The following is a 23,248-nucleotide window of genomic DNA, read 5'->3' as shown; positions in this document are numbered from 1 at the left end:
CTCTGAAGAGCAGGCTCTGCTGCAGGAGGGGAAGGAACAAGAGGCAGCGCTTCTCCCCTCGCTTCCCCGGGACTTTGGGGTGTACAAGGGTAACCTGGAGTTTTGAGAATATTGCGACCGCCGCACATGTACCCCTTTTCTACAGAAGAGATTAGGGAGCCGTTCACCATAGCGGGATGTTCGCTCCTCTGGCCTCATCGTGTGAAATCTGGACACTGGTATCTGCGATACGCCAAAGGCAGTCAAACCAGAGTCCTTTTTTTATCACAATACTCTTTGATTAAGATCATTATAGCAACTGGTAGCAGCACTACTGCTCGGATTGAGTTGGTATTTCTGTCTCACAGGCTGCAGCTCAGTGTTCAAGCTGGCAGCCCAGATGCAGTTTTACAAAAAAAAAAGGAAAGAAAATATTGAAACCCAAAAATGGTTTTGTCCATTGAGCCATTTTAGAGCAGTGTTTTTGGAAGACAGATTTTAACTTGCTGTGGACTATTTTTATGGATGATATGTGTCTACTCATTATAAGGTTTTCAAGAGTACGTGACTTCCAAAATAGTTTTCTTTAGCATGTAGCGTGAGAAGATGCTCATGCATCTTAAAGGACCTTTGCATAGTGAATTGGTACCAAACACAACTATTGTTTGCAAATCAACATCATTTAATGCGATGGTGACATCATGCAGGTAAACCAGAACAGGAGCCGGAGCAACCGCGAATGCGTAAGGATGAGCTCAGGATAAAACATTATCAGACTGGGTAAATGGTAAAAGATAAGGAACATGGCTAATCCTTACATGCTGAGAAATTATAAGACTGGCTTAAATGATGTGGTTAAAAAAAGAGAATCTTTTATGTGCATGTTGTTTTTTGAGCCTCTAGGTTGTACTTGGTTGTTATTTTCAAGTCTTTCCTTGCCGTCTGGTGGGCTAGACACACGGTTTTGTTTTACGTGAGACTGTCGTGTCACCGCTTGATTCCAGGAGCTCAAGCTTTGGGAAAAACACCAAACAGTCAGAGCTGATCACACTGAGTGAGCTGGAAGCACTAAATTTAGATCATTTAAAATCCTTCACTTGTACAGTGCTGCTAGATTGTTAACTGAGGTGAAAAAAAACCTGAAGTACTTTGTGAGTTTCAAATTGATAGCATCCTTTTAAATCTTAGCATAAATTCAGTGGCACTTCACCTCCCTCCCACAATCGGATCTAAAGAGAAAGAGTAACGATGTCTTTTTTTTTCCCAAGCTATACAAAGAACACATATCAGGGATATATTAATGAAATATTAGCAAATCAATGCCAGGAAAAGCAACAGTAAGCTAGAAGAAAAATCTGTGCTGGTAGGCAGGGGAGTTACTGCAGTGACCTGACACGACTGAGCCAATTCAACCAGAGATCTGGTTGCTATTGAGAGAAAACATTACTCGCTCGAAGAAAGGAGGACGAAAGCCCTTCAGTACGATGGAGTTGCACCTTCTGTGACACCTGCATTCAGTAATGGGCACGGTGGATAATAGGCAAAGAGATTGTACAGCAAAACATGCGTCATTTACCTTGGAATAAAGAGGTTTAATTTCTGAAAGGCTCTCGGCACATCTTGAAGTAAATGGGAGACGAGGGCATTTGTCACCTGGCAGACTGAGACACAGAACCGGACTACTGGCCCCCGTGTAAATAAATCTTACCAGGGCTCAGGTTTCTGCATGGAAATTTCCCACTTGCCCATGGCTAATGGACCCTGGTGGGTCCCTGTGGGAAACTGGCTGGACCTGGAGCATCCACACTGAGGTCAAAGGTGGATATATTGCCAAAATCATGACTACGAGCCTTTTCTGCCTGAGGGGATGCTGAAAAAATATCTGTATTCCTCCCAACCCCGGTTTGCACTGCAGTTGCCCATGCAGCAGCGTGTTGCTGTTCGCTACGTGGAGATGTAGGTTGAGCCCTGGGGCTCGTGAGTGTCCTCTGCAGCTCCTTCCTTACCCCACAGTCACTGCACCCAGGTCTGTGGGTCACTTTGGTAAGTTATCATAGGTTATTTTCTTGATTGGGAACCTCTCGATTAAAAAATAAGACCAGGAAATGTTTTCTATTCTCAGATTTTAAATTCAACAGGAAACTGGGGGTGTTCAGCCTGGAGAACAGGAGCTGAGGGGAGACCTTCTCGCTCTCTGCAACTGCCTGAAAGGAGGTTGGAGCATGGAGGGGGTTGGGCCCTTCTCCCAAGTAACAAGCAACAGGATGAGAGGAAATGACCTCAAGCTGCACCAGGGAAGGTTCAGATTGGATATTAGAAAAATTTCTTCCCGGAAAGGGCTGTCAGGGATTGGAACAGGCTGCCCAGGGCAGTGATGGAGTCACCATCCCTGGAGGGGTTGAACAGACATGGAGATGAGTCTCTTAGGGACATGGGTTAATGGTTGGGTTTGATGATCTTGAGGGTGTCTTCCAAGTAAAATGATTCTGTGATTCTAACGTGAACCTTGGAGATCTTCACCTTGAGCTGTGGTTCCTGTCATTTTCAGTCACTTCCTCACTTCTTTGGATCAATTTTTGTTTTGCTGCAATACTCAGCAAAAGCCCTGTAACTACACGTGTGGTGATCTGAGCTGTATGTATCTTCTAGCACAGGTTTTAATAGTTTCAGACATCTTTTTTCCGGGTGTAGAAGTGCTATGTATGCTCTTTCCCATCAGATGGCCTTTGCCTCCTGGTTCAGCTTTGCAGCCAGGATGTCAGTGCAACCTTTGCTGGGCCCTTGGCTGCATTTCATTGCAAAACCAGAGTGCTGCAGGATGCCTGGTATCTCATCCCGTGGGATTTCTACGGCTCCCTAAACATATTACACATAAGCGAGGTCTGCCATTTCTAGCAAGTTATTCCCAGACAAATAACAGTGAAAATGTTTTATGGATTTAATCACTGTGAGTGGTTTAATTGCTTATTTTCTACAGTGCTTAGTTTTGCTGTGATAAGGCACTCCTCTGTCAAGACTTTTGTGTTTTTCAGGTAGGGGTGAACCCAGAGCAGAAGCCCTAAAACTGTCACCCATCCCCTAAAAGCATTTTAAATGGGGGTGAGCCAGGCTGTAGCTCTTGGGGTGCTACATCCCGCTCTGCTTGTCACTGCAAGAGCTCTGTTTTCCTGTACAGTGTTTTGAAAAATCGACAAACTCGAAAACAAGCCTTTTTTAACCCAGCCCAAGCCCTTTGAAACTCCGCATCCAGGAGCGAGCGAGGGCCTGGCTGGTCCTGACAGCTTCTGTTCTCATTTAGACGGTGACAGCTTCCACCTCGCCGTGCCCAGGGTAAATTGGCTGTTTTTGAAGCAACTCACATTTCTTTGGGTCTAGTCTCAGCTTTGCAGCCCTAAGCTTACCGCAGCCCATTTATCAGTTCCTGCTCAGAGATTTTTAGCATGCACTGGGATATCATGTCGGTTTAACAAACAGGCTGAGAGACATGCTGTCCAATGCCTTCTCCATTAACCTCTCCAACGTGGCAAGCCAAAAGCCATCACTTTAAATTGCTGCGGGCCTTGTCCTGCTGTGAAAGCAGCCTGTCCCCTGCGCTTTAGATATACTTCGACATGCCAATCCCCATTTTGAAGAGCCAGGGTGAAAAACCAGGCTCTGCCTGCTGCATCATTCAAGGCATCAGCATTCCATGGTAATGGACAGGAGTCCTCTAAGTGACTTCAAGACCTTGCGCTATTCCTTAAACAAGAGCTGTGGACACAGCTTGAGGACTAGTTTAAGATTTAATTTATGAGTTGCTCTAAAGTTTCTTCAGCGGGTTGTCGCTCTCGTCCTTCCTGCCAAGACAAAGGCTGGCTTTTTCATGGTGCTGGCTTGTGCTGGTACCTGCTAGACCACCGGGAAAACCCTCTCCCATTCTTCAACCAGGAGAACATCTCCGGTTCATCAGCAGAAAGCACGCGCGACAATAACTTGTTGTATTTGAGCGCAGGGTGCTGTGGCATCACAGCGTGGGGCACCCAGCACCTCTGCCCGCTCGCCTTCACTCCTCATCGCCACCACGGTTTTCCTCCATGCTAGAGTTGAGCAAGCTCCCGTGTTCCAGCTGCATTTTGTTCAGCAAAGAGGAGATTCGATCAGTTTGTGCTTTGGCGCTGCAGGCGCTTGTGCAGGTAGAGTTCAGCGGCGGGCCTGGGACACCGCAAAGGTTTCGGTCGCTTCCCATCCCGCCCCCCGCAGAGCCTCATCCCGCTCCCTGCTTTCCTTGCAGCCTCTGTCCCCACCAGCTCCTGCTCCCACTGCTGCTCCCAGAGGCAGAATCACCTGCACATCATTTGCTTTAACCGAGATACCTTGGAAAGAATTTCTACAGACTGAATTTGTAATGCACTTTTGGGAGCATCTTTTTTCCACAGTTATTAGCCCTAATGAAATCCCAGGTCACTTTTTGGGTGGCCTGTTATCTCTGTGATCTGGAGCTCTGTACTTATTTCCAGGAGTCTAAATCTTCTACAAGACCCTGCTTGTTTTGGGGTGGACGTGGTGTTTCCCAGGCATGGATCCCAGGGGCTCATTTCCCCTGCACTGCGGGAAGGCTCCAGTCACAAACCCAGGCTCTTGTCCCAGATTTCCCAGCCAGCTTTTACCCAAAACGTTTTCTTTGCCTGTATCTTTGGTTTTAAAAGCTTGCTGTGTGGTTTGAATGCATCTTGGCTTTCGGCTCCTTTTCCATCTTGCTTTTAAGGTAGTAGGGCTTTTTTGTTGTTTCTCTTTCTTCTTTTATGCACCCATGTCTACCTGCAGCTCATCCAGTGGTACCAAACCTCTTTCCATCAGCAAATACATGCGTGATCTTGAGCTTCGAATGGAGCTCGTTGCAGGTTTCTAGTTTTGTGGGGGATCTTAGTGGCATTGCGGAGCTCTCTGAAATGATGCTGCTTTGTGTTGTGTCGCTTCCTGCCCGTTTCTTATGTGACATAAAAACTGAAGTTGTACTATGGAGCTGCTCAGGTCCTTGTAATTATAGATGAGTCCTAAAGGGATAAGGGCAGCCCAAGTGAATTATTTGTTCTAGATATTCCTTAGCTCAAAAGATACGCTTTGGTGCAGATATGTGTAGGATTCTGCTTTGTCCCTAGGCACCATCCCTGTCCGTTAATTTGATTTAAAGGAGGTTAAATAAAACCTGCACAACACGTTTTACTGAACTTCCATCAAGTTGCTCAACAATAGCACCACTTATGGTGTTCACAAATATGTCTTTCCCCTCTCCTAGTGAAACTAATTTATCAACAAGTGGTCCTTGGCCCTGTACCATGGAAAGTCTGTGAAATACACTTTTTACAGCAGGCTATGATTGGTATCTGTTTCTCCTGTTACAAATATGCTGTATTTCGTTTTTAAATGTTAAGATGCAGAAGGATAAAAAGGAAGCGTGCAGTTTTGAATAATTTTTGAAGGGGAAAGCTATCCATTGTAGAGACCCTCCTTGAAATGAATAGAGCTGCATTAAACGTGTTCTTGAACTTGACGATGGACTTTGATTTCATCCATTGTAGAAGATATTTCACCGGTGTCAGTGAAATGCGTGGAAGGAGAGAACTGGGTGATTTATCCTTCCGGATCGACCTTTGTGTTTGTCAGCCGGTGGCGAGGGTATTGTTCCCCTTCCCTTTCTATCTGTTGTTTAGGGCAGTCAGTAACTGGGACACCCATCAGCATCTGGGAGGCAGATGCTTCTGCCTGAAGACGTTTAAGCCACATCTACTGGAGAGCCGTTTCCCTAACGCTTCTGATGCCTGTCCCACACAGACAGCAGCACATCCTGGATGCAGCACATCCCCTTCTTACCCAGGGTCCTGCCCCTTTGCCTGAGCTCGGAGTGCTGAACCCCAATGACCCATGGCGGTGACAGGGACCAGCATGGTGTGTGTCCCTGCTTAGAGTCTGGAGGACGATGTTTGGTTTATCCAACTGTTTTTTTATTTTAAATCTGAACTGATGAGGTGGAAAATAACACAGAACGCACTTTCCAAAGCATGCTTGACAGTGGCATTGTGTCTCTGTGACAGAACTCTTACCTTAGAGCAGGAGTTGGTGCCCTGAGTTCTCCAGACCCTCATAGGAGATGCTGGGATCTCAGCCTGCCCGTGTGGGAGCTGGGGATAGAAATCCACTCTGTCCTTGCAGGCTGTTGGGAAACAGAGGAGAAGATGATGCTCCCTAAGGCTTTTTTGGTTTAGAGCTGGGTCCCTGGGGAGGGCAGAGCTGCACAGGGCTTGAGGGCAGACGCAGGCATCCCCGTGCTCAGAGCAGATTGCCGCCTTCCCTCTCTTGTCGATAAGCCCCATCTCTCCCTATCTGCAGTAAAAGGATTTGGCATAAGCGGAATTTTAAATCTTCTCCTTACTCTGTGTCTGTCAATGTTTCCTTGGAGGAATACATTATTTTTCAGCTGTATGAGTGCTCTTTTCCAGGTACGCTTGACACTTGCATTTTAAAACCACAGGGCTGCAGCTCTGCTCCGGTGAGTGATGTACGCCGCCAGCCTGGGAAAGTCAACACCCACCGCTCCACGCGGCCGCCGCAAAAGCACTCGCTTTTCTGCAAACGTGCCCCAGCGCTTAGGAAACATAAAGCGTCGTTAAAATACTGTTATTATTGTTGATGGCTGCGAGCAGCCATCTGGAATCTGGAACCAGATCGCTGCGGAGGCAAAAAAAACAAGGAGGCTGCAGCATCCCGATGCAAACAGGCAAGGCGAAGGATCCAGCGCGTGAAACCTCAACTCAGCATTTCTTGGCTGTTCCCGGTTTTCTGTCTCGGCGCTGGTGTTATTTTAATATGGTTACATGGCTGGAGTTGCTGTGATTAGCAGAGCAATTTGCAGTGCGTTCTTCAAAATCGCCAATCAATTTGAGGTCAAAAATAGACAAAAGCCCCTGTGTAGTTGGTGGCTGCTGCCCAAAAAAGCACTGAATAGTTCAGAAGGTCCAAAATGAGATTCGAGGTGTTTGTACGAGACCTGTAGGAAACGCAGGATCCCCAAGCTCCATTTTCCTTTGTATTTCACTCTTTGTCACTGTTTATTGGGGTCTGTAATGAATGTCAGCCATCGTTTCGTTAGGTGAATGGAGAATTTGGTTCAGGTAGCACTGGATGTCCATCTGTTGCTTGCATCCTTCTCTTGAAAATTAAGATTTGCTGCCACTTGGTCCTCCCTTAAATCTTTGCATGTGTTTGAGGGCCGGGATGGCATGGGCAGGTGATGGAGAGGAGGGTGACAGCAGGAACACGAGCAAATTTGCCTTATTGGATTGCATGTCATGACTGTTTGTCTTTGAAGAGCAAGCCTTGTTTCCAAACGCGCCAGGGTCTGCAGGATATTCCAACAGATCCATTTTTGTCACAGATGATGAGTTATCCGTGATCTGGTCTTGGTTTTCTGGAGAAAATTGGTAAGAAACCATGAATTCTTCCTTTGGTTTGCATTTAATAGGCTCCTTTCAGTTTGGTTTTGACTTTGTCACAGTCTCATTCTTTGCGATGTGAGGCTCAGTTCTTGTGGTTTCTGTCATTGCTACAGATTTGGCTGGGATACTTTGGAAATGACAAGAAACAGTGTCCATCAGAGGCTGGGAACACATCCCTGCCGACTTCTGAGAAAGTTTAAGAAAAGACAGATTGTTCATTTTTGAGGAAATATCATACAAGTTGTGTTTTGTGAAAAACAAGGTACTTGGCGGGTCTTTGCAGTAGGCGAAGACAAACCAGAAGAATTAAAACATAAAACAAAGATGAGCTTTCCCTCCCCGTTACATCGTTCCTTGCTTCACTCACATTGTGAGCACAGATTTGGAAACAATTATTTTGTTTTTACTGAAGAGCTGATTTCATGGCTGCCTTAAGTGAGTGAAGCTGTGATGTGTTAACTAACGTCAGGCATAGGGTGTTTACCTATTTATCTTTGCTGTGGCATTGCCCGTAGTATGTTTTTTCTCTCTTCTCCAAGACTCGTTAACATTGCAAACATAACCGAGGTTTTCCTAATGAAACAATTGCAGCCGTGCAGCTCAATATGCAGAGTAACACCTCCAGCAAAAACTGATAAATGCCTTTGTTTATGATATTTTTTTCCTTCCTATTATGTTTGCATGGAGAAAGAACGGGGAAACGTATTGAATTCTGCTTTGTTTAACAAAAATTTTAATAAAAAGGAAAATAATGGATGCCGGGGCCGGGAGATGGTTGCGGGACCTGTGGGGCATTGCTGGGACCAGTGACCTGTGTGTGACAGCTGGAATGACAAGGTGACAGTGGCTGGTACCAACTGGTGACGGGTCCCTGGTTTTCAGCAGCTCCCAGTAAGGATGCTGTACTGGTGGGGCTGCACATTGTGTTGGATGGGGAGCAGCACTCGCTGTACCTGGGGCTTGTGAAAGAGGAGCCCAAAGCATCAAATGGTTTTTCCTAAATTGAAGGAATTTACATCGCAGGAAAGGGGCACGGTAAAAATAACTCAAGTTTCCGATGTGCGTGGCGGTGTTGTGTAGAGCCGCAGCAGCAGCTGGTTGTTCTGGTGGCCCGTCCTCAGCTCATCGCTTCAGCTCTGTTTTCTCATGATCTTATTTTCTTTCCTTATCTCTTATTTCTCTTCGTGTCCCCTGTAAAGCAGTGCTGGGGTCCTCTGGCGTGACAGTGAGCTGCGCGGTTATTGATGCAGGGGCAGCATTTCGGGAGTCCCAAGCTGGCTGATTGGTGTAGCAGGGTTTGAATTCTGCTGTGAATATGACTAATAATCCATGACCTGGCTGTGATTATAGATGAAAGCAAGCTGATGAAGAGACCCCGCAGTGGCACAGAAAGGAATTAGACATTGTCTAAAGCCAGGGCAGTACCGGAGCATTTGGATTTCACATCTGAGATTTACGGGTGAATAATTCAGCACTTGAAAAAATGCTTCAGCCCCAGTGTGACATCTCCACATCTTCTTTCAGCGATATCCAAGGTTTTAACTAAACATCGCTTCCCAGGGAGCTAGGGCAGCTGTCCAGATATTTTTCCTCTTAAATATCAGCATTCCGGATTGTTACCTGGATACAGATGGAGATTTGGACTGATATCTTAGGAACTGCAATCTCTCTTAATGCAGGATTTTGCCTTCAGAAATCGCCTTCAACGTTTGGCAGAACCCAAAATCTTTCCAAGCGAAAATTAAGAGATGTAGCTTTGTATTTAAGTGACGCTTTTGTCTAATGGGGTGAACTGCTAAGGCATGCAGAGTTGCGGATGGAGTTGTTGGGGAATTTTAAATAAATGAACCAATTCTCAAAGGCAGATGTTGGCAGATTTATTAAACGTGAATAGGAAAGTGGAGGAAAAGTAGAATGCAAATAAAACGACCTTGTAAAATCGCTTGCTGTTTTATACATGCAGGAGCCCCATAAACTAAAACAGCCACTGTATTTTAAAACTAAATACAGTGCTATTAAACCTCTGCATTTGAATGGTGAGGTATAACGGTCCAGAAACGTAAGCGTTAAAATGTTCATGCAACCTTAGCTCTGCTTCCTCCAGCGTATACGTTATAATAAGCCTTTAAATAAATGATCGCATATTATTGCTCAAATAATTCATTCTTTTTCTGAATTATTAGCGAAAAATGGATGGTATCTTATAATTGTCATAAATTCAGGCTCCTTATCGGGCCTAATAAATTCTTTTCTCGGTGTGATAAGTGTTTTGATCATTTGCTTTTCCTACCTACCCTTATTCCCTTTTTAGTCAGAAGCATTCGCTCCTTCAGTTGCACATCACGGGATGAGACTGTGAAGCTATTTTACCTGTAAAATTTGGCAGTCCGACTGTGTCAGCTATAGGAAACTAGTCACTCTATTATGAAAATATGCATAAGTCGGTAGGTACTGTATAGTTTCTATAAGCGTAAGTCGCTTTTAGATTCGCCTCGCCTGGCAGACCCAATACAGCCAGGTGGTCTCTGGGAGAAGACTATGGTGGTGATGTATCTAAGAGCTGCTACCTGGTTGTGTAATTAGAGGTTTTAAAAGCAAAAGCAAATGAGCAGAAGCAACCCCAGCGTTGTACTCTGGAGCTGAAAGCACAGGCTTTCCTTTCCCAGCACAAGGAATAGGCAGGAATTGCATGAGGTTGGAAGTTTAAAGAGGAAATCATATGGAAGAGCTCATCTACTATCAATATAGTCATTTATATAAAAAGGAAAAATCCTTATAAAACTTAGAGTTTTTCATGAATATTCTCAGGATCTGGCTAGAAACTTGGATGTAATGGCTAAAGGATTTGTCTTGCACATTGCTGAGGAGCATCACCTTTTCTTTCCAGGGTCTCTCACCCTTGCCTCTTTTCTAGCAATCTGCTTTTCTTAGTTTCACCAAGCTGACGATGGCCCACATTTCAGCCTTTTATTGTCGATGGGGTGAAAATACGGGAGGAACAAGCCCTTCCTCCCGTTGCTCCAGCTTAATTTCTTCCTGTGCCTAAGCCAAGCACTCAGTTATTTGGTCTTACTCTCTGTGCTTTTATGAAAATTACATATACTTTAGAAATTCACATTTTTTATCCCGAGTCCGTGTCGGCTAATTGCTAATAAGAGACAAACGAGCTTTGCTAAGATTTCTTTTTTTCCTATAAAATTTCTAATTTGAAGATATTAGAAAAGAGAAATGTTTACCCCACTAGGGTTACTGCAAATATCCTGATGAGCTTTCATATCCTCCTCCAGCACCAGCCAGCTTAATTGCCCTCCTTAGTCCAAACTTTAATATATTACAAATTCATGCAAAAAAATATTCCTCTTTTCCTTCTTTTTTTTTTTTAAACCTGGTGGTTAACAGGGATGAGAATATTTCTGATAGGGAACCGTAAGAAGTCAAAAAAAGAGATAATAGAGTTTAGCACAGAGTCTTTTCTCCAGTATAGCTCTGTTGAATCCATTCCCTCGTGCTGTTCTGACTCCGTATTAATCTGTATCTTTAAACAAAGTTTTACACACCGTTCTTCAGCTGAGTTATTTGATAATATCCAGTGTGCGAGGGACTGTGAAATATCCCCTTCCTTAGGAAGCTCCTGTAATATTAATGTGCTTGACCTCAGTCTCTCGTATTTCCTGATTAGGTTCATAGGAAGGGTTTGCTAAGCTTTTGAGATACCGTCTTGTAGACCTATCTGTAAATACTACCGCAGAAAGAGAATTTTGATAATAATTTCATTTAAATGAAGCAATTCTGCCCATCAGGAGATCTCCATCATGAACTATTTTTTAATGGCTTTTGTTATTTTAGACTAGACTGATACATAATTAGCTTTGGAGAGGTCCTTGTGTTTTTGTAAGGTTAATACCCCACTATCACACTGAATTTTCAACATTTGCAGATTTATGAGAGTCGGGGTTTTTAATCATTCCAGCCTAATTTTCTCAGAAATGCAGGCCCTTTACATTCCTGATTTATCTCAACTTTATATCCAGAGATTAAGTGAAAGCTACATGTTTGGAATACAGTTGCTTTTAAGGAGGAAAGGCAAAAAGCAGCGTTACAAGCTCTCTTTGGGCATCTTTTCTTCTTCCCCCCATAGCGGCCGGCGGCTCGGCAGGCGGAACATGGGGCAGCGGCAGCAGTGGGGACCCCGTTTACTAATATTAACCCCATTGAGGCACCCCTACATGCCAGCACAGCAATGCCAGCTCTTCCTGACAAAGCCAAAATGTAAATTCTCAACTCCCCTCTAAAGAAAAATGCTTCTGCTGCTTTTTTCCCATTCAGTTTGATTTGCTGTGGTATCTCGGACATTATTTTTGTGACTGTCGTGTAGTGTATTAAGTGCCCTCTTAATTTTATCAGCAGTTTATCTGTCTCCAATGAATCCTGAGTGACGTGGAGTCGCACGCCCAGCTCGGTCACCGCGTGGCCGTGTGACAGCCAGCGTTCGGCATTGACACCTAGTGATGAAGCGAGCCTATAGGACAGAAAGTGGGCACAATCTGTTACCTGTGTGCTTACTACAGCTCTCTTCAGTCCCTTCCAGTGGGAGGGAGCATCCCCTCCGTGCATGCCCTAATTAATCAGAGCCATTAAAACGTTTCAGAGCCCTTAGAATTCAGCTGTAAACCAACATGGATCTCCTTGCTTGTCAGTGTTTGGGTACGCGGCAGGATCTGCTTCCCCGTCCCCTGGGGCATCATTTAAGGACGTTCTCTCCTGGTTCTTGCTGCGGCTGGGTTTTGCCTCTCACACAAGCTAAACCAGACAGTTTTTGAAGCGTCTCTTTTCCTTAGTATCTCTTATGAAACGGATTGACAACCTTTTTTAGCTTCTCTTCGGCTGGCCTAGTATTTGTTTCAGAGAATAAGTTTATTTGCTTTACTGATTTGCACAACAGTCAGTTTACCTCTAATTTCCCATACTGGGTGATGTTTTGGGACCACTCTGCCAGTTTTGAACCCCGGGGTTGGAAGGGGCTCAGTCCTGGGCTGCTCTGGTTTGACTCTTGTTTTGCTTTTTGGTGTGTTGCTGATGGTGGTGGTTTGTGTTCTTAGGATTTGTTAATAAGCCTTGTCAGTGAGCTACTCACTGTCTTCATGGCTATACCAACTTCCCATAGCAATGTATTGATTTGCTTTTAGATACTCCTGCAAATCTCTGTACATATCTTGTGCTGAGAGGCAGCATAGGGCAGATGTGTGCTGTTCCTGAATATTGGGTATATTTTGAGTTCCCATCTACAGAAGTCAGGTCTGCTAGAAAATGATGAGACCAGATGATTTATGATCCTTATGGAGCTATACAGAGCATATCAAGCCCTAAAATATGTGCCAGTGCCGCGGAGATCACGGTTCTTCCTCTTCCAGATACATCCAGGTCTTGCTTTTCCAACAAATATTCCCTTTTCCTCTGTTCTTTGCAGTCTTGAAGTATCAAGAACTAAGTTTAGGAACTCCCTAAAATCCTCTCTTGCCTTCCCCTCATCCCAGACAAAGAGGTAACTTCTGCTTCCCTAAATATATTAGTCATCCTAATAAGCTGTGAAAAGAAGGCTCTAACCCTGCCTGGAGAGCTGCTGCTGTTAATTTTCTTCTGAGGTGACCTTTGGTCAGGGTGGACCTGAAGTCCTCATCCAGCAGCCTGTCTGCTGAGACAGAAAGGATGCACTTAGCTCATAAAATTACAAGCCTGTCCTGGGGAGCAAGGTGGCAGCTCTATCTCTGACAGATTTCATCACTGATTTGTTAATAGGCTTGTACCAACGGCTTAATACAGGTCTGTCTGTCATCAATTGTAAAACCGTCTTTCTTCAGATAAGGCTACTCATCTCTTTTAATAATTATAGAAATGTTTTTACTTTAGGCCATCACACCTAAACCAAAGTTGATATTCTTTGTCATTTTCAGGTGAATCTAGCCCTCAGTTTGCCAGTGCTTTTCAAAACTATGGAGCTGGGGACACTAATTATTGCTTAATTTCCTTCCCATCTTATGAGAGATGATGACCAAAAAGAAACCCAAAGACTCTCCTTCATAGTCCTCCCTTGTACTTGGTAGCCAGGAATCCTCTTCCTGCTTCTTGACCCTACAATGGGGTGTACCCACGGCAACCCTCCTGAGTCTGCCCGCGCTCCTGCATTTCCTCACCCTTGCTATTCCCAGGGGAATATTCCCTGGCCCCACAGTGTAAACTCATCCCATGTCTGGTGAAAAGGGACATTTGTTTCTTCCTTACTGAGTCATGGGCTTTCTAACGGGTTCTCGACTGCCATCTCTGGGGACGTGGCACTGAGCTGTGCTCATCCACAGCCGCTGTCCTTTGCTTTTGGACTCGGACCATCCTTTTTCTTCCCATTTTCTCCATCCCTCTGTTCTCTGCATTACTACTTGGACTTCTTTTTCCCCATGAGGTTCCCCCTTTCCCCAGCTAGTGCCTCATCCTCTGCATACCCGTAGTGCAATGATTCTTCACATTCTCTTTGTTCATCTTGGTACTCTCGTCTTTTGGGTTTGGCAGCTATCCTTTCCCTAATACAGTACAGTATTATGCTGAAATACACCGTATTTCAGACACTCCCTCATGCGTTTCAGCTTCTCAAGGATTTTAATTGCCGCCTTTTTCCCTTTATGATATACTGCTGTTCTTGATGTGTAAGAATACATTTACAGAGAAAGCTCCTTCTGTATTTTACCTGCACTTTGTCAGGAAGGCTATAATTTTGTTCACTTCCTTCCTTTTTCATTGAGGTTGTTTGTGACAGGTCTTGAAACGCTTGCACCTTATGTCCTCCCAGAGAAAGGTCAGAAACTGTCATTTATTTCAGCGTCAGCTCTAAAATAGTCTGCTCTTAGTATCATATCTTGGGGTCTGCTGGAGTTGGGGCTCGGGCTCTGCAGTAATTGTTGCATCTGCTTTCAGCTGAGGACAGAGTGGAGGTTTGCAATGAATATTAACAATCCATCCATCCTTCACACCTTCTGGGAACACACGAGTTGGTAAATTGTTTCTTCTTTTCATGGTTTTTCTGTTCTCCATTTTCTCCGCAAACTTGTGGTTGTTTTTTTTTTTACATTGATTTCATTATTTCCCCCCCATTTAGTCCTAATTGAAGGCTTTTATCTGTATTTAGACCTAGGTTGCCAAACATACTCTCAGCTCATGTTGATTCTATCAAACCTGAACTTCTTGAAGGGTTTTAGGTGATCCACTGCTGGCATTGACCCAGAAAGGCCACCTTTGTTTTCTGTTTCTCCTCATTTGGCCTTTTCTCCCACATATTCCCCATTACTGGTAGGAAAAGCCCGGGGAACTGCTGGGAGATACAATTTCTTCATGAGATTTTCCTGGAAAAATAGTTTTAAAACCAGAATCCCAAGGTCCAACATCCCTTTTGTGGACTTGAGAAGCACTTGATGATGAGCAGTGTGGGAGGATGGGTTTGCGCTGTACCTTTCCTTACAAACCTCACCTTTCCAACCCCATCCACTCTGGAAACCTTATGTGCTCTTTGTACTTTTTTCTTGCCGTGGTGCTGGGTGAAATTCAGAGACCCTTGGCCTAAATAGAAATGGAAATTCTTGGAAAAAAACCCAGGTTTATTCAGAGGGGTCCTTCCAGTGGACCTCTTTGTAGAGAGTAAAATACATCTCTATCTGCCGGCAAGTGAAAATTTTTATCGCTTCACCCACCAGTTATCAAATTATAGTGACAAACCAAGGCTCAAGTGGAATCTATGGAATAAAAGTGATCTGGGAATTTCAGAATCTGGTAGGAAAATCCTTTGGGTGAGTGAGCAATGAGCCAGGTGTAACATTCGCCATGGGGAGCTCTGTCCTGGGCCCTGCCCGGCTTGTGTCAGGGCTAAAGGGAAAACAAAACCAAAACCACCAGAGGGTGTGATTTGTGTTTACAGCTGATTCTGGGCCCTTGAACTCTTGTTTGTGCTTCTACAGGAGAGTTAATGAAGTCCTGCAAGGTCAGGAGATATTGTTAGGAAGAGCACAGCATGTTCAGCATCCATTCGTACAACGGGTAGAGCTGAATTCTTTTCTACTATTACTCCATTGAATGTAAATATCTTGGAGACATTTACATGGTATTTCTTTTTAAGTATATAATGTTTTCATTCAAAAGTATCGTAATTCTTAAAAGACCTGTCAGAGGCTCTGACATGTAATTAATTTCTCTAAAGCTCTTTTTTTTTTGAAAGATACAACTGCATATGTAGAACACCTGCGCTTATTCACAGCTCTGCAGGAAAATGAGCCACATCTTCTTCTTCACTTTCTTCCCCCACTTCTCCATAAAAAGATTTTCCTTCACTTCGGATCTTCTCCCTCTGCCCTCACGATCTACACCAAATAGAAGCACTCGATATGTAAAAGCTGTGTGTAAATAGGAACTGGCATGTTGGATTTTGTCTGGGTGCTAGTGACCTTTCGTATATTCAACTTTAATTATGGAACAGCTATTGCTAACCCATAATCTAGTCCATCTAATAGAATTCCCGTATGTGTAGGTGGACTTTCAATCAGTCTCCTGGGCTGTTTATTCTCCTCTGCTTGGGAGGGTTGTATTAAACTTCAACAGTATCATGCTGGTGCCCAGGAAATATGAACAAGGAGACAGATGTTCAACTAGCTGTGGATATATATTTATATATATATGTGTGTGTGTATATATCTGCAGCCAAGCACTAGATTGCACAGCAGTCCTGGCTAACTGGCTGGCTTTACGCCCTGTAAGTGCTCCAGGGCATTGCTGTGACCATCACCACTTGCGCTGGAAAATTCTGTGAGTCAATTAATGCTCATAGGAACATGGGTAAATCCAAGCTGTACAAAAAAGTGCCAGTTTTAAGGGAACATAAGGCCCATCATTTTCCTGACTGGAGATGGATGTGAGAATGTGTCCAGATGTTTTAGCTTTGCAATTCGGGCATTTCCTCTTCTGTTCTAGTTAAAAAACTGGCCTCCTTTGTTTTCATTTCCTATAGGGAGCATTGATCATATTGCTGTTGCTTTGCATACCCTGTTGAATTTATAGGAAAAGGAATAATCAGGTTTTAATCCAAAGAACCCATGAAGGGATGTTCTACCGGGATATTGCCTCTATATATCACAGGGAGGTTTACATCAGAGGATCCAGTTTGGGTGCTCGTTTGGGTTCTCCCAGACGCTTGCGTGCAGTCTGGTCGCTCACAGCTTTTGGACGAGCCCATTAGCACAAGCAGTGGGAAAATTGACGGGGAGCATGAGGAACGGAGCATTTTCTCAGCTGGGATGCTGAGGGCTTTTTTGAGGCACTCGCAGCCTTTCACATGACACAACTCATAGGCCTGAAAGGGATTTCTCCAGGTCACTGAGTCCTGTTTACTGCTGTCATAGGCAGCTGCGTCCTGTCCTTCTGTCCATTAATTTGTCCATCTTGTGCTTAAAAGTAGTTGGATTATTTTTTAGCTCCGCTGCTTGCTTTCTGCAACTTCTTCCCTTTGATTTCCTTAGCCTGTATCTTTCTCAGTCACGCCAGCTGTGATCTCAGCAGACCAATGCCCTAAAGTACGTGGTGCAATCAAGAAAAATCGTTTGGAATTCTTCCCTAGAACTGAACCACCTGTGACCGTCCTTGAAGCAGAGCCTGCCCAGCTGTGCTCCTGCCTCCTCCCCTGGAGACCTGGAGTTCCTCTGACTCCGTGTCTTTGACCGTTGTCTTCCACCTGCCGTCCTCTTCCTCCATCCACTCCGGCTCCAGTCAGGTTCAGAAACTTCAAGCTGGTGACTGATTTTCCTCCTGTCGGTTCTTCATAATAGCGTGACCCCAGTCACATATCTATTCAATGGCCTGAAATCCATATTCTCTCCCTTTTATTCCTCTGTCCACAGATGGCTCTGTGTTCTGTGCTACCCGGTGTATTCTCTGCCCATCGCCTTTATACCCCAGACCTCTCTCAGGTTAGTTTTTCTTCCCAGGGACCCAACTGTTCTCTTCCTCTTTGTTATTCCTAGTCTGTGGGGTTTTTTTCTTGTTCTGCATCACGCCAAGCCCCTTTGTCAGCTTTTCTTTCACAGACGCCTGTGTTTCCCCCTGTCCTCTCTTGGGATCTGACATTTCATAGCCACACAGCTCCCAAAAGGTTCTCTTGTTCAGCAGGTCTGTGCAAGCTTCAGGTTGTCTGTCTCATTCACACTTCATCTCTCTCTTACCATATGTGAAGATCCCCTGTTTGAACTCTTCTCAGCTCTTTGCATCTCACCGCTAGAGCTCAGTTCTGCTTTCTGAATCACTGCGGTCAAGGCAAATAATCGTCCACAGGTACATCTGCTTCATTCTTGCATTTTGTCACCCTCATTGTCTTCTCCAGCCCTTGGATCACATCCACCGGCAGCGTCCCTTCTGCACTTCTCCTTAGGCACACACATCCCAAAAAATAATAAAATAAGGTTAAAAATCCCACCAAAACCCCTCTTTTTCTGCTTCCATTTGCTTGGCCACCTTGCCGCTGTTTGCTGTCTCAGCCTGTTGCCCAAACGAGCCCTGCTCTCTCCTCGGAGGTCGGCTGTTGAGCATAGGTCAGAAGTACGGAAAGGCAGAAGCCTCCCTCACGTACCTGCTTGCAAACTGCATCAAAGCGCCGACTCTGCAGCGATTCTGCAAGCTGACAGAGCACGAAGCAGCAGGCAGAGGCGTGCAGCCCTCACCCAACACCGTCCTCCCTCCTCCTCCGCTGGAAATCCCAGCGGTAATAGGATGATGCCTTCTTTAAGATGCTTGGGATCTTTCTTGGTGAGCTCACTAGTGTTTTATATCCGCGTCATTATTTTCTCTCTGGAGATGTTCTGTGCGCTGGAAGTGACAAATTTACATTACTGGAGAATTATTGTTTCTGCTTTGTCCTATGTTTTATTCATTGCAAGCCGTTACTTTAATATGACTGTGATTATGTTACCGGTTGAAAACAGGCCACCTGTGGCATTTAACACCAAATTGCTTTAAACCAGTAGACCCAGGCAAAAATCAGGTCAGCAAAGCTGTGCAGAGATGAAGCTTGTGCTTCTGAGCTTACAGCTGTGGGTCTCAGCTTATTGTACTGGTAAAGCAAAGACCTGACTTGCAGGATGAAGCTTTCTACAGCAACAATGGATCGGCTCTTGCTCCTCAAGCTGGTTCCTGTAGGTTAAGCAGTGAACAGCAAGGAAAACTTCATTAGTATCTTGATTTGGCTAACTTGCGGGAGGCCGGGAGGGCCTGGGCTGTGGTGCAGAGCTGATTTGTGCTGGGATTTATGCCCTGCTGGTCTGAGGAAAGAAGGAGGTGCCCCTGCCCAATCCTGCATGAATCAGCCTCTATCAGAGCATCACCTCTGCACTTCAGAAAGACGGTAGAGATCAGAGTATACAGGAGCATTGATTAGGAACGTCTGTACGTTGAAGATGATGGTCCCAACATCCACGCTGAGTGCAGTGGAGCGAGCAGCAGGTTCAGGTCTCTGAAAGTGTGTAGCCCAATGCGCCATCCTCCAGACCTACCTGCCCGTGGCTGATTAAAATGGAAGGTCTTTGCACATTTCTCTCCCGTCTGGCAAACCACGAGGGTGTGCAAAGCACAAACCAGGTCACAGTCTATTGCAGCTCCTTACTCAACTCAGCTTTTCTTTCTCCCAGAGCTTCCTCAGGCAGCAAACAGCCCCTTCCCCACAAGTCATTCTGGCCCATGTGTAGGGCCAGGGGTGCTTTTCTGGTCTCCTGAGAAGCCTCTGGTTTTCCTGAGGCTTAAGATATTTTATTAATATTTTCATTAATAGATTTTTTTAAACTTAATTTATTAATATTTCTATTAATTAAGATACATTTAATAGGCAGGAGATATTATCAAGGAGGCATGAAGCTGTAGACCGTTACTGGAAAACACGGAGCGGCTTTCGCACTTAGAAGTTAATCTTCTTCAAGTTGCACGGAAATAACTCCCAACGATGCCTGATCTGCGCTTTGGCGTTTTGAGTTGTGCTACAACACGTCAGCGATGCTTTGGCCGGAGCTTTTCTTGCCTGCCGCGGGAGCCCAGGGTGGTGGGGAGGGTGCGGATGCTGATGGGAGAGAGGGGTCTTACTGCAGCAAACCGACTCGCATCCCGAGAGCTTTCAAATGCGGATTTGCATCAAAGTAAAACTCTCAGGGTTAGTCAAATATTCCGCTAAATATGCAAATAGAGTCACTGATGCTTGTTATTCTTATCTTACTCTCGGTGTCACAACATCTTTAAGTTCGGTGAAGGTTTCACTTACTAAGACGGTATTAAAGATTTCATGTTAATTAAGAGGACTCCACTGAAAACCTGAATATGAATGAAGTTTGGCTGCTGAACCTGGGGCAGTGAATACTCTGGGAAGATCAGACATTGGCAAATGTTGATTTACCAAAAAAAATAACCAACGAACCAAACAACAACCACCAAAAAAACCCACCTCAAACAATGCTTCGATCTGGTACCTCTTCCATGAGAGAGAAAAAGTTGCGTTCAAGTCGCCAGAGGGAAAACAATAGATTCTGACTTGAATTTATAGTCAAAGAGGTGAAATTGTGTCCATTGGGAGCACTGATGAGGGTTGTCCTGTGCCACCATGGCTGTGGACTCCCCCGCTTCTCTCCATGGCACGATCTCCTTCTTTTTAGGTACATGATCGTTTTAACGTGGGGGCATCTTTAACGGCGGAAAGGAGAAAATCTGGGCCTGATTCTGATCTCGGTTTTGCTGCTCTGGAGAGTACCATCAAGTCCAGTCAGCCTCGACTTGGGGTCATACGATGGAAATGAGCGGGGACTGTGAGGATGGTGGTAGGTGGCTGAGGAACGAGGCTTCCAAGAAAGGAGCTCTTGTGATGAAGAAGTGTTTTGAGTAAAGAATGAGACTAAAGATATTTTTCCCCAAAACCTGCTTTTTTGGGGAGCTTTTCATACCTGCTGGCACATGGAAGGTGAGAGCAGTAGCTGGTAGCTAGGGCAGGCTGTTCTCACTCAGGATATCTGCGTTTCTCTTCCGACTCCAACACAAGATTGCTGTTGTGTGACCTGGGACAAGTCCTCTCTTGTGTCTCCACTCACCCATCTGGAGATAATAAGGCTGAGCTGCTTTCGCAAAGCAGTTTTGGGCAATGCAAGGGGTGCTGTGGAGGTGCAGAGCACCGCTCCACCTTCTAAAGAAGGACTTTGGGGAAGGAGATGGTGATATATAGTATTTAACCTTGCTGAAATACCTTGGACTTTCGGAGTGGAAAAGCGAAAATGCGATAGCCTAAATAAATGGTATTTGTTCTCTTAAGCAGGGTAAGGGCAGCACGTGAGGCTGTGCGGGGTTTTTTTGTTATTGTGATTTTTTATTCACAGTTCCTTGAGCTGATGCTGGGAATGGTACTGACTGTGGTTATGTTTCTGGAAATGTGCAGGTTGGCCAGATGCAGTGGGGCATGGAGTGAACAGAAAGAGGTTAAATTGATGGATGACCAACAAGATCAGGATTGTGCCTCAGAAGACCAAGAAACTATCCTGATTAATGGGGTGAAGGAAAATGGTAAGGAACTTAATTACAGTACATGAGGGAGCAGTGACAACTTGCAAGCCAACTTATTTTCCTAATTCCTTTCGTGTATTTAATTTTAGCAGTTTGCAGGTATCTGCAATGTGGAGCAGTAGGCTAAATGTATATTTTCTGCACAGGTGACACTCCAGCTATGAATCTACACCTTTTTAGGTCTTAACAAGTACCTCTTTTCCCCATGCATGGTTGGAGATGTTTATGTGCACGTGCAGTTTGAGTTACAGATTTTAGTTTGCTTTCTTAGGGAAAAAAGTTGTATAAGACTATGTAGCCCCTCCATCTTTCCCTCTCTTTTCAATTGCTTATCCAATCTCAGCAAAATTTGACCGAAGGATACTTAGTCCCTACAAACTGGGGAAAAAATTAGGGATTAGGTGGAAGAGGGAAACCCAAATTAGCACGCGTGGGAAGGTTGGATGTGTTAGCTCGTTATTGCCTTTTCTGCCAGCACGGGGATCCCCTGGCCTGTGGCACACACTGCTGGCCACAGTCCTGCTCCTGGGGGCCACCAACTCATCCAGTGACATTAGCAGGGAAAGATCAGCCAAAATACCTAACTTGGGCTCTATCTGTTTAATCTGTCCTATACTTGCTTTCAAAAGCAATAACTAATTAGGAGTAACAGCGCTCTTCTGCCTGAAAACCTGATTGGAATAAATGTTCCTCTCAGCATTTTCTTAAGTCGGTTGGGCTTTAGTTGTGAGCCACAGTAAATGCAGCGGCAGTCCGGCACTGGGCCACAGCTTGACATTTTCATTCTTCACCGCGGTTTTATGTTTAATTTCATGCCTTTTTACGTTTTGTATGGGCCTATAAATCTTGATATATGTATATATTTATATAAATTTGACCCTGCTAGATGTCGAGGACTTGGTCCTCTGATGTCTTGTATGTTCAAATCCTTCCATGTCCTCAAAACAAGGTTTACTCCAGCCTAAGTCCGTAGAGGCAAATGTTGTTCTTCTTCATGACCAAAAACCTGGAGCAACTCCAGGCCCATGAGGACCCTGCAATATGTGCTGGTGGTAGGTGAAGCGTATGCTTGCACTCGCCCCTACAATGTAATTTTGGAGGTATCTATCTTTGTCAGCCCATCTCCTTCATGACTACACGTGGTAAAGCCACAGCTGATGCCAGCTGTTGGAGCTGCAAAGATCTTTTCTAACCGTGGTCCCCTTGTCTAGTGGAATATGTAGTAAAATCAGTGCTTACCTGCTCAGGAGAGATGGGCAATTTCTAGAACCTGATACTGCTTCTGTGAAATGAAACAGGGCTTAAAAAGTGCTTTAATTAAACGCTGTTGTGTAGGAGTTGCTGCTGAATCCAAAGCGGTGAGCCGGCAAGTAGCTCTGATGCCACCACCTCCCCATTGATGGCACTGGAGATCGAGCTGATGCTTTTTGCATCTTTTCACCCCAACTCTACGTGGGTGCTGGTCCTCGGGCTCCTGCGGTGCCCGGCTGGGGACTGGTCTCCCTTTAGAGCTGATGGACATCAGGATGGGTCAGTATTTTTCCCCATGTGCTTCTGGATGGCTGTTGAGTTAAACTGGGAAAGGGGGTTTTGCTTCTCCAGCGTTTTCCTTTCCAGCTGGAGTCTTTTGCAGTATTGTTTACTTTAGAACATCAATCGAAGGTGTGCCTGATTTTAGGATGATAAACACCCTTAGAAAATCAAGTTTTGGCATTTGTATTTCACAGGATTAAAGTGCACTTATACAAGTATAAACCTCAAAAAACTCCTAGAGACAGTTTATTTTATATAATAGCATCTCTGTGTATTGAATACGGCATTTGAGATTGAATTTCAGCTTTCTACTTCCCCCTTTTTTTGAGTTTTACAGTATTCACAGACATGCTTCTTTTATCCTCAAATTTTCCATGCTTCCTGTCAGCTCCAAGCTGATTTTTATTTCATTTTCCTTCTGAAATGGAACCGCACTGGTTAATTTGTTTTGGTGCTTAAGGAAAAAGAGACCACCCCTGCATTTCTGATCTAAAAACTGGTGGGAGGGACTCAAAAATCAACTTATTTATTTATCTATTTATTTTTAATGCGTTTTGAAATTTTTAACCCGTTCTGAGATTTCAAGCAAGTCAGTCTGGTCTTTTCCAAGCCATGCGTGTTGAAGATGTTTACGGCACTGCATTGCACTGCTGGTT

The 23,248-nt window shown here is 44.7% G+C and overlaps 1 protein-coding gene across 11 annotated transcripts in view; it reads left to right on the top strand.

Moving 5' to 3' along the window:
- The window catches only part of NEXMIF (neurite extension and migration factor), a 170,411-nt gene that overhangs the window by 135,129 nt on the left and 12,034 nt on the right, over nt 1-23,248 (top strand). For 10 of the 11 annotated variants that reach the window (XM_071813418.1, XM_071813411.1, XM_071813412.1 and 7 more), the window contains one exon: nt 20,935-21,059. In XM_071813418.1, the coding sequence (XP_071669519.1) occupies nt 20,984-21,059 (76 nt within the window). In that variant the 5' untranslated portion in view covers nt 20,935-20,983. Of the gene's footprint in view, nt 1-20,301; nt 20,327-20,934; nt 21,060-23,248 lie in introns of those variants that run through there. The other variant, XM_071813420.1, reaches the window with a different exon arrangement.

Source organism: Patagioenas fasciata, chromosome 11 (assembly GCF_037038585.1).
Source record: "Patagioenas fasciata isolate bPatFas1 chromosome 11, bPatFas1.hap1, whole genome shotgun sequence".
NCBI lineage: Eukaryota > Metazoa > Chordata > Aves > Columbiformes > Columbidae > Patagioenas > Patagioenas fasciata.
This window is presented reverse-complemented; position numbering and strand designations above follow the sequence as displayed.